At 40.7% G+C, this 12,151-nt stretch overlaps 1 protein-coding gene across 5 annotated transcripts in view; it reads right to left on the minus strand.

The window, feature by feature from the left end:
* The window catches only part of LOC115100224 (semaphorin-4D-like), a 434,534-nt gene that overhangs the window by 86,354 nt on the left and 336,029 nt on the right, over positions 1–12,151 (minus strand). For 4 of the 5 annotated variants that reach the window (XM_029618567.1, XM_029618577.1, XM_029618561.1 and 1 more), the window contains one exon: positions 1,871–2,009. The exons of the other annotated variant lie outside the window; for it this stretch is intronic. In XM_029618567.1, coding sequence (XP_029474427.1) covers positions 1,909–2,009 — 101 coding nt within the window. In that variant the 3' untranslated portion in view covers positions 1,871–1,908. Of the gene's footprint in view, positions 1–1,870; positions 2,010–12,151 lie in introns of those variants that run through there. 5 annotated transcript variants of the gene reach the window in all.

The raw sequence follows: 12,151 nt of genomic DNA on the forward strand, positions 1-12,151 counted from the left end.
CAGCAAGGCAGTTCAGTTCACTGCCAGACTCCAGGTCAGTCTTTCAGCTGCATAAGAGGTTTAGCAGAAGATACCCACAATCATGAGGAAAGCTTTGAGTCTTGGCTTAAGTTTTCAGTCATTAGCTGTCTTTTCAGTTCTAGTTGCTTCAGTAATGGTCCAGTTCATGTCTTGTTTTTCATATGTGTGCATCGATACATAACAGTCCAGTTCACTTCAGTCTGTGTCTCCTCCATAGCTCAAAAACCCTCTGGTAGCAGCACGGCTCCATGCATTCTCAAATTCCACGTCTATCCTTGTAGACCAGTCTTAAATAAAATCAGTATTTGACAGATTCCTGCTTGTTTACTAGACATTAGATTTTTAGCTAAAGCTGTAGTTCCTTCTCCCTACGTCCATCATTCCACTCTCCCTCCCCAAAAAAAAGTTATCAGTGCTCAAGAGATGGCTTATGTACCTGCATTTATAAGAAGAAAATAATAAAACCTAGTGGAAAAACGTATCCCTGAGATTGTGCTAAAAGCTAAGCTGAATACAATTACATTTATATCAAAAGGAAACAGAGTATTTTAGGAGCTCGGACACTACTCTAATACAACAAACATGAAAGAACAAACGTCCTCAGCAGGACAATAGACTAGTTACTTACCAATCTGATAAACTAAACTTTCTTTCCAATTTGGAATTAAGCTGCAATTAGATTTCTTTAACAATTTCCGATTGAATGTACAAAAACTGGGTATACTATAAAATAAAGACAAATTTTGTGATTGAAAAGTTGCTTTAAGTCGATAAATGAGAAGCCACAGAAATAACTGGTAGCAGGATTTATAAAAATCCAAACTATCCAGAAATTCCTCTGTATAAAACAAAGCATTATGGTATGCAGGAAAAAAACCCTAAAAAAAAAAAAATGTTACTACTCCCGAATAGATTTCAAAGGAGGAGTTCATAAAATCTCATGCATTGAGCAGAAAACGCTCAGGTTCTAATGGCTCAGAAGCTGTCCCACCTGCAATGTGCACCTCAAAGTCCACTAACAGTTTCATTACAAGAGGGATGGAGCCTCCCTCAGTCGCCCTCTGCATCTGAATCTGCATATTTAAGATAACAGGGGACATCAAAGGGCTTGTCCTTGGCACAGTCGTCCTCCTCTATTTTCTGCAGCTCATCTTGATGGGGGATTTTGCCATTGCCGTAGTCTGTCTCAGTCTCGTAGCCGGTGTCTTGGGAGGGTTTGGGCTGCTCTCCATTCTGGTTCCGCCACGTTTGTTTTGCTCCACCAGAGTCTCCTTCAGTCCTTGTTCACAGTCAGGGAAACCTTGCGGAGGGCTTGCTGGGCAACAAAGTAGAACGGAACTTCAGGCACGGCTTTGGGAGGGAAGCCCTTGGTAACCAATTGTAGGCAAACAGACAGCAAAAGAGAACGAAAAAGAGCAAGAAGAGGAACAAAAAAAGGGAGCTGTCATTTGACTTAACCCAAGGAGAAGCCTGTTCTGAGTGGATTCCAGGAATTGTATTACGGTTCTCCAAGCTGGAGGTCACGCTCATTGAGAGGACACTGGTTGGATCTGTGACGCCTGTGGGTGTGCTCACTATAACCTGGGTGGTTGCTGTTTCTGCTGTAGGCCCTTCTGTTAATACAGGTGGCAATTTTGGTGTCGTGCTATACCTTCTCTTCTTTGTAGTTGGCGGGGTTCGGGCTCGTGTAGTATGGAGGGTCTTTGTAGTTCCAAATCATGCTGAACAACCACTTGAGAAAATATTCTGTTTGGCCCTTGCTCCTCTGACAAGCACAGGTAGGCCCCGCTGTCCTCGTTCACGATGTTGAAGATGAGCAGCGCGTCTTCAGAAGGCGATACTTGGGATTCTTCAGGTCCAGGTTTCTGGTTCCCAAATTTCCAACACCTACCCGGGGCAAGGTTTGATTTTGGAGAACAGTTCAGTTCTGCTGTACTTCCAAGGTTCAACTTGTGACGGCACAACATCATTATTTCTTCTTTCTTTACCTAGAACAGCAAATTAAAGAAATGTGAATATGTTTGGGGGACAAAACATCACTAAAAGGTTATTCTGTTCAAATAAAAGTGAAACTTAGATATATGAAACAAGGCGAGAGAGATCCTGAGCTGCATACTGATTAGGAACCAATGGATATAGAGAAGAGCAGCATCAAATGTTTGGTACCAAACTGAAAGAAAACCAATACACAATATTATACAGATGGTAGATGGTACCTGACACCTTGATAAAATACATTGTATATTCCCAAATGCTTCAAATCTACGTTAGAGAAAATGCAGCCAAACAAATCATTTCTTCATATTTGGTGGAAATGTCCTAAGCTGCAGCTGTTATAGGTAGAGAATTTCATTACAACTATTGCTGAACTCCCAATGCACTGTGACCCTTTTACTGAATGTATCAGGTACAAATCAGGGGAAACATTTTTAAGAAACGGATAATGACACTCCTGAAAGCAATGAAATGCTTTATAGCTGCTTTGTGGAAAAATGTTTTCCTCCATCAGTGACTGAGTGGTTTCACAATGAGTGGGAAATAACATTCAATGGGGAAATTTGCAGCACTTAAAAAACAAAAAACAAAAAAACTAGGACAGAAACATTTCAAAATACTTGTGTCCATGTATGACTTATGCCAGTACACAGAGTATATTTGTTAAGCCAGTTCATACGCAGATTTGAATTACAAAGCATCTCCTCTTTTAGGTGTTAAAATATTTTACAATTTATGTTCAGTATTGGTTAAAAATTGAAAGAAATATGGCTATGACAATTGGCAATATTTATCTTAAATCAAAAAATAATCAAACAATAAAGAGTAGCTCAATGCATTACTCTGATCTGTACTTTCATAGAACTACAGGAGACTCCCTATAAATGCTACCCAGGTGACCTTCTGAGGCCTATGGAATCAATGTATAGGACCGCAGAGGAGATGGCGCATGCAGCATGCAAAGAGATGAAACAGGAAATAAGCAGCCACAGGTCTCCAGCCTAGAAAAGTGGTGTGATCAGTCTTTGTTATTCAAAGAGGTATTTTAACAGTGATTTGGACACAGGCTCAGAGTTAAGCAATAGGCATTATACAGGTAATTGCCTTAAGGGTGCCAAACTTTGAAGGAGATAGAGCAGCTTTTAAAGTAGAAAAAGGGGGAAAGCCAACAGTCACTCAGCAGTGCATGGTTCGGAGAAATGTATCCTTGAAGGATACTAATGAAACAGGAGAGTTAGGGCATCCCAACAGAGATGTTCCAATAAAAGCAAACGTAGTCCATGTGCCTATATGTAAAAAATCACCGAAGCTAATGATTTCCGAATAATCCCTAACAACTGAAAAGCAGGTTGTTAATACAAACAAAAAACACACTTTGAAATGTCTAGATGCCAATGCCAGATGTCTAAGAAGTAAGATGGGAGAGTTAGAGTGTATAGCAGTAAATGATGAGATTGAGATAACTGGTATCACAGAGACTTGGTGGAAGGAGGATAACCAATGGGGCAGTGCTATATCAGGGTACAAATTATATCGCAATGATAGGGAGGATCAACTTGGTGGGGGTGTGGCACTTTATGTCCGGGAGGGTATAGAGTCCAACAGGATAAAGATCATACAAGAGACTAAATGTTCAATAGAATCTATATGGGTAGAAATCCCATGTGCGTTGGGTAAGAGTATAGTGATAGGAGTATACTACTGTCCACCTGGACAAAATGGTCAGACAGATGATGAAATGCTAAGAGAAATCAGGGAAGCTAACCAATTTGGCAGTGCAATAATAATGGGAGATTTCAATTACCAAACACAAAGATTCTCTTAATGGGAAATCCCACGATTAGAATGAACTTGTATAAAGACGTGGTATTTGATAATTTTGAACAATCACAACGCTATGTAAATATTTTTATCAATTTTTATAATGTATATTTAAGGACCGTCATACCACCCCCAGTGCTCACAAGTCATACTTGCATTTTCTGCACTTTCACAGGGTCATGTTTAATCAATTGGTCCAGATGACTGACATCAATGTTCAATTTTTTCTTATTTTTATACTGTATAATAAAAAGGCAACTTCCCTTATTTCCGGGGTATCGGGGTTGCTTGTCCCGTAGCTGTCGGAGGCACTTGTCCTTGTCCTTGGACAAGTGCCTCCGACAGCTACGGACAAGCAACCCCGATACCCCGGAAATAAGGGAAGTTGCCTTTTTATTATACAGTATAAAAATAAGAAAAAATTGAACATTGATGTCAGTCATCTGGACCAATTGATTAAACATGACCCTGTGAAAGTGCAGAAAATGCAAGTATGACTTGTGAGCACTGGGGGTGGTATGACGGTCCTTAATATACATTATAAAAATTGATAAAAATATTTACATAGCGTTGTGATTGTTCAAAATTATCAAATACCACGTCTTTATACAAAAACAAGATTTCATTACCCCAATACTGACTGGGGAAATGTAACATCAGGACTTGCTAGAGACAAAGTTCCTGGATGTAATAAATGACTGCTTCATGGAGCAATTGGTTCAGGAACCAACAAGAGTGGAGCCATTTTAGATTTAATTCTTAGTGGAACGCAGGATTTGGTGAGAGAGGTAATGGTGGTTGAGGACACTTGGCAACAGTGATCATAATATGATCAAATTTAAATAACTGGAAGGGGGACAATAAGTACATCTGCAGCTCAAACACTAAACTTTCAAAAGGGAAACTTTGATAAAATGAGGAAAATAGTTAGAAAAAAAGGGAAAGATGCAGCTGCAAAGGTTAAAGGTGTTCAACAGGCATGGACATTGTTTAATAATACAATCCTAGAGGCGCAGTCCATATGTATTCTACACATTAAGAAAGGTGGAAGGAAGGCAAAACAATTACCGTCATAGTTAAAAGGTGAGGTGAAAGAGGCTATTTTAGCAAAAAAAAACATCCTTCAAAAATTGGAAGAAGGATCCATATGAAGAAAATAGGATAAAACATAAGCATTGTCAAGTTAAGTGTAAAACATTGATAAGACAGGCAATGACAGAATTTGAAATGAAGTTGGCCATAGAGGCAAAAACTCTTAATAAAAACTTTAAATATATTCGAAGCAAGAAATCTGTGGGGGAGTCGGTTGGACCATTAAATGACCGAGGGGTTAAAGGGGCTCTTAGGGAAGATAAGGCCATTGCAGAAAGACTAAATTAATTCTTTGCTTCCGTGTTTACTAATGAGGATGTTGGGGGGATACCAGTTCCGGAGATTGTTTTCAGGGGTCACGAGTCAAACCAACTGAACGAAATCACTGTGAACCTGGAAGATGTAGTAGGCCAGATTGACAAACTAAAGAGTAGCAAATCACCTGGACCAGATGGTATGCATCCTAGGGTACTGAAGGAATTAAATAATGAAATTTCTGATCTATTTGTTAAAATTTGTAACCTATCATTAAAATCATCCATTGTACCTAAGACTGGAGGGTGGCCAATGTAACCCCAATATTTAAAAAAGGCTCCAGGGGTGATCCAGGTAACTATAGACCAGTGAGCATGACTTCAGTGCCAGGAAAAACAGTGGAAACTATTCTCAAGATCAAAACTGTAGAGCATATAGAAAGACATTGTTTAATGGAACACAGTCAACATGGATTTACCCAAGGGATAGTCTTGCCTAACATCTGCTTCATTTTTTTGAAGGGGTTAATAAACATGTGGATAAAGGTGAACCGGTAGATGTAGTGTATTTGGATTTTCAGAACGCATTTGACAAAGTCCCTCATGAGAGGCTTCTACGAAGTCTCTCAAAAAATATTTTGCCACGGGAAGATAAAGTTCAAAACAAAGCCACCAAAAAAGCTTTTGTTTAAATAAAGAATCATATGCAAGAAATTGCAGTACTTAGCTTCAAAACCGGGATAAAAAGGTTGAAATCCCGGTTTTGAAGCTAAGTACTGCAATTTCTTGCATATGATTCTTTATTTAAACAAAAGCTTTTTTGGTGGCTTTGTTTTGAACTTTATCTTCCCGTGGCAAAATATTTTTTGAGAGACTTCTAGATTATTAATAAAGTAAAGTGACCTCTCCTATTCCGGGTCTGATTGCTATACAGATCCCGTTGGTAGCGGTCCTACAAAATGTACTCTTATAATATTGGTATATGGCGTAATGGATTTTGAATAATTTACCCAAAACCTTTTTTCATTGTTTTTGTACGTGTACTTCCGGTTTCTGGAGAGTAGGGCTTATTGTGTGTGAATTTTAAAACAGCCACGCGCGCAAATATTGGCACTTACGCGCGTGGCTGGAACCAGCGCACGCCGCGCGCATTTTCAAAAGGGCCCGGCCACACGCGTAAGTGCCGATACGTGCTAAATTGCCAGGCCGGCTCCACGGGAGCAGTAAGTAGTAAAACAAAAAAAACTAAGTCAATAGGAAGGGCTTAGGGGGTGGGGAGGAGAGGAGAGGAGGGAGGGAGTAGGGAATTCCCTCCCAGTCCGCTCTTTAATTGGAGCAGACTGGGAGGGAACGAGGGGAGGTCTGATTGCATCACTGCGTGTAACTTACTAAAATTCCCCCCGCACATACGCATTTAGATTTAAAATCCAGGGCGCATGTGTGCGGGGCCCATGGATTTCATAACATGCCCATGCCAGCATAAGCTGGCGTGTGCGCACCTTTTAAAATCTACCCCATTATTAATACACCCCTTCCGAAAAATCTCTTTTTTAGCATACATTAGGCAATGAGGCACAGAAACTAAATGCAGGCGATAGAGAAAAGAAGGGTAAAGTAGGAGCATTTGTAAATTCTTGAAAAATTTAATTGTTTATAGAACAAACATTTTTTTTTACCTCAAAAGATCATGAGGTTCACATTCAAAGGTTTTGTCCAGCTAGGTTCAGGACGTAGCAAAGACTTTAAAAATACAAACCTATATTATGTTTGGATTGTAAACTGCCTTGAAAATTTTCTGTAAATCTTCCTCACATATTGTGGACTTGGATAGGCTGATGCCGTTATTTCTGTTAAGATTGCTTTATTGTAATTTTGAAAAATTTCAATAAATATAAATTAAAAAAAAAAATAAAAAATACAAACCACACTGACTGCTCTCAGATAAATCAGGCGTTTGAGGGGGGGGGGGGGGGAAACTAAATTAGTGGGATTAATCTGATGCTCCATGCTATTTGGATAAATTATCCAAATAGCTTTAGTCAAATGACAGGGCTATCTTAAAGTTAGCTGGATACACTTAACTGGCTAACTTTGGATTTAACGGGCTTTGCTGCTGAATATCTTGTTTAAGTTAACAGGGTAAGTTTATCCCGTCCGATGGACATTCTATCTTCCAATAACCTAAACAGAAAATAGTTTTTTTCTACTTTGAATACCAAAGCATATTTTTCCCCTCAGTTTTTTCCTTTTCTCTCCTTATTTCTTACCTTTCCCTGGTTCTTCTCTTCAATTTTTACTTTTTTTTTCTCATTTCTCCTCCTTTCTTCATCCATTCATCCTCTGCATTTCTAATGTCTTTATTTAATCTCACTTTCTTCAACTATGTCTCTATTACCAGCTCTATGCTCATCTCCCTCCTCTTTCTCTCGCATTCATCTCCATCTTTCATCCTTTTATCCCTCTCCTACTGTCTTTTTTCCATCCCATCTGCCTTTTTCTTACCTCAGAGTCTCAAACTCCTTATTTTTGGTTATCAGCTATCAGTCTCCCCACTGATTCTCTTCCTCAGTCATTTAACTCCTTTTCTGTTCTTTGCCCCTTTTTGCCCATTCCATCTCCCAGCTCTACACTATACCCCTCTAGCTTATGCCCCTCTCCTCCCTCCCTCCTACCATCTCTATCATGCCCCCCCCCCTCCCCAACCATCTCCATCATGCCTCTCTCCCTCCCTCTCTAACTATCTCCATCATGCCCGTGGGCGGATTGCAGGAAAATATCAGCTATGGGGATTTTTTCTAAACCGGTTCACAGGGTATCTGACTCTCTTGTGCACTCTCTCTGAAACCCGTCAGAATTAAGCCCAAATATCTCCAAAATAAGTTTCACATTTTTCCTAAATAATTGAGAAACAGAGCATACTCTAGACCAGCACTGAGTAAACAAAGCTGTAGATCCCCATTCCATCCATGCGGGGGGCGTGTCCATGCTGCCTGCCTGATCATGCGCTCTCAGCTCTCGCTCCTAACAGCTGGCAGGATTCCTCTAATTAAACTGCTCTTACGAACGCCAAAACCCACTGCTTTCAACTTTAGAGGATCCCTGAACTGCTCTGCAACAATTTAATCCTTCAGTGCCGCAATGTCGAGACGTCCCAAGCGAGCGGGGCTAGAGAAGCTGACAGGGCCGGAAGATAAGATGGTGTCGGAGGGCCTGCTTATGGAAGGCCTCTCTGACACGGTAATCAAAGACCTCACGCGAGTGGTGTCTGCCACTCTCCGTGGATGAACTTCAGGATAAGGTGGAGGAGTATGCCACAGCCATCAGCGGGGTGCACGCTAAATTAGCCAAACATGAGGACCGCGTGGTAACACTGGAAGAGAGTGCCTCCGCGTCGGAGAAGTGGCAGACAGCCCTGGAAGAGAAACTGGAAGATTTAGAAAAATGAAGCCACCGGAACAACATCTGCATCGTAGGTCTCCCAGAAACAGTACATGGGGAGAAGTTACTACGCCTCTGCGAGAGCTGGCTCTCCAAGCAATTGCAGATTGTTAATTCAAATAGAGCGGTCCTAGTAGAAAGCGCTCACTGGCTGGGCCGGATCAGAAGCAGTTGCGACAAGTGACTGTCCAGTGTCTGAACTACACTGATAAAGTGAAAATTCTACAAGCCTACCACAGCAAAAAAGAGCTGAACTTTCAAGAAGCCAAATTACTGTTCTTCCCTGACTTTTCAAGCAAAGTGCAGGCTGTGCGCAAGGCGCTCACTCCTTATTGCATGCAATTATATCAATGTGGAATTAAGTTCTCTTTGCAATATGCCACTCGACTGAGGGTCTTTTTGAGTGGAACACCTACCCATTCCATCCATGCAAATCAGTTGGGGCCACCCCATAAGTCTGCGTAGAAGAACACCTCACCTTAAATCAAACATGTAGAACACCAAATAGAAAATGAAGAGATGATACAGTTTAAATACAAACATGCAGACAAGAACTGAATCTGAAACCGCACAAGCCAGACTCTGTATGTAATGGATAAACAAATATTCTTCACGAAACATTGAACAATAACATCAAGAAATATAAAGCGTCAATCATAATAGTAAAACTAAACTCATAAAAAGAATAAATATCTCTAAACAGTTTATGAAAAGAACATCCAATGATTAAAAAACATATAGCATTGTTTTTTTAATTTCCCAAACATCGATAAAATATTTCAAAATTGCAGACACAGCAAACATCCCCCAATAATTAAAATTAAAGCTAAAATATATTCCCTACTCTCTGTCCCTGGCAGCTTTAGATTCCAGTCACCCTGAGATTATCATGGATTAGTAAGGGGTGGGAGATATGCACAACTTTCTTCTCTCTCTAATACACATGTTCTAGTCCTGTGGGAATTCTGCGTTGTGCAGAACTCCGGCAGAATTCTCCTCCTGCGCAGTAATGCAGAATTTGGCAGGCCTTGGTGTGCTGTGAGTGGGCTGGTCTCTGTGCGTAGCACGCCGGGGTCTGCTCCTTCTTCGCCGTGAGCGGAGGCTGTCCCACTCGTGGCAAAAATGAAGCAGGCCAAGGCATGCTGCGAGCGGAGGCCATCCTACTCGTGGCAAAGAAAAGCAGACCTGAGTGAGTGAGTGTATGTGTGTGTAAGACTGTGAGCCAGGGAAGTGAGAGAGAGCATGTGTTAGAGTGCGTGGGTGTGGGTGCCAGAGAGAGAGAGAGGGAGCCTATGTGAGGAGATTGTGAAGGAGTGTGTGTAGATGAGAGAGACTGGGAGATAGTGTGTGCATGCATGAGAGGGTGCTGTGTGAAGGGGTGTGTGTGTGTGTGTGTGTGTGTGTGTGTGTGTGTGAGAGAGAGAGAGGGAGCCAATGTGTAGGGAGGTAAGCAATATAGGGAGCCAGTGTGCAGTGGTGTGTGTGAGAGAGAGAGAAAGGAAGCCTGTGTGGGTGTGTGTGCAAGAGAGAGGGAGTCTGTATGAGGGTGTGTCTGCATGAGAGAGGGGGCATCTGTATGAGGGGGGTATGCATGAGAGAGAGAGAGCGAGCAGAGAGGCTGTATGAACAGAGGTGTGTGTGTGAGAGAGAGGGGAGCCTGTATGGGGGTGGGGGGGGTGTATGTGCACTAGAGAGAGGGAGCTTGTATGAGGGGCAGTATTGAGATAGGGGTCAAACTCTAGGAGTGGAGTTAGAGGGGAAGGGATTGAGCCTAGAGGAGGAAGGGAGAGAGAGTGGCAGGTGGAGGAGTTGGGGCCTGAGAGGGTGAAGTGAAAGGAGACTAGCCATGGGAGTAGGGAGAGAGGTTGGAAGGGACACTTTTACAGTGAACTTCTAGGGAAATTCTGCTCAAAATATTTAAAACGCTGCATCTTTAAGTAATAACCTTGTTCTGTATTACATTATTTCCTTCTACCCTTTTATTTTTAAGTATACCCCAATTTTATCAGTTAGCATTTTATGTTATATGTTATATTGTATGTTAATCAATGTTATATTATAATGCTAACAATTATGTTAATTATGCCTGATTATTATCTGTTACCTCTCAGCCACTGTCCTCTCAATTTTGCTATCTGTCTCCTCCTACAATCAAGTTTTTGTAGCTCCTTGTTCCATTTAACTTCTCTTTCCTTTTCTAAAGTTATATTATCCCAGTTCCATGTAAACTGATGTGATATGCTTTATGAATGTCGGTATAGAAACATTTTTAAATAAATAAATAAATGCATTTAAAATGAATTACTTAAAGACTGTCATGTATTGTGTTATTTTGACTAATATAAAGTATGCAGAATTTTATTTTTGTGTGCAGAATTTTAAACTTTTTTGCACTGAATTTCCCCAGGGGTAATGTTCATTCTCACACAAACTCCTTTATATTCTTCTCTCATACACATGTTCACTAGATCACATGCTGTCTTTCGTACATACTCACTGACTCAGGTTCTCTCTTGCAGACATGCTCATTGTGTCACACACTCATGCTCTTGTTCACACATGGGCTTCGATGGCTCTCTCATACATGCTCACATACATGTTCACTGGCTCACTAGATCTCTTTTATAACTCACACACAGGCCTACTGGCTTAAACAGTCCTCTTGCTCAAACGTATGCTCATTGGCTCACTCATTCTCTTTCGTTCACAAACATGCTTTGGTAACCACAACCAGCCCGACTATATTATGCAGTGCAACAATGGAAAAGCGAACAATCATTCCTCACAAAACATCAAGCAATAAAATCAAGAGACATAAGATATCGTTCATAATATTAAAACCATGAAAAGAATGAATATATCAAATCAGCCGACAAACATAGGAGGCCCAATATTCAAAGCACGTTCCACGCTACTTAGCCAGATAAGTAGGATTTATGCACTTAAGTAGTGGCCACTGAATATGTGCTTACATTTAGTGACTGCTGCTTAGTCACATAAGTCCCTTATATGGCTAAAATGTTAGCTGCATAAGTTGTGGAGCAACTTAGCTGCATAATTTATGCAACTAAGTAGCAATATTCGGTCTTAGCCACATACGTTTACCAGCTACGTTAGATGATTATAACTGATACTGCTAAGTACAAATATATATGCGTATATTCAGCTAAATAGCCGTGCCGCTGTATATACTGTGTAATTTAACTGGATAAGTTATATCCGGCCAAGTTACTTAAACGGCCATCTTTCAATATTGGGCCCCTAATGATTTAAAAAGTCTCATAAATGGGTTCTAATATTTCCCAAACACCAATAAAATAGTTCAAAATAGCAGACACATGAAATAACACCCCAAAATTTAAAATAATAAATAATTTAAAAAATCTCCAGCTCTCCATACCATTACATAAATAAATACCTGGCATCTTTTGATTTCACAGAGATTATTGTGGATTTGGGTGAAGGCGCCCACACAATCTTTATCCTCTCTCTCTCTCTCCTTCTTACACATAGGCATTCTCTCTCTCATA

This window comes from Rhinatrema bivittatum, chromosome 1 (assembly GCF_901001135.1).
Source record: "Rhinatrema bivittatum chromosome 1, aRhiBiv1.1, whole genome shotgun sequence".
Taxonomy (NCBI): domain Eukaryota; kingdom Metazoa; phylum Chordata; class Amphibia; order Gymnophiona; family Rhinatrematidae; genus Rhinatrema; species Rhinatrema bivittatum.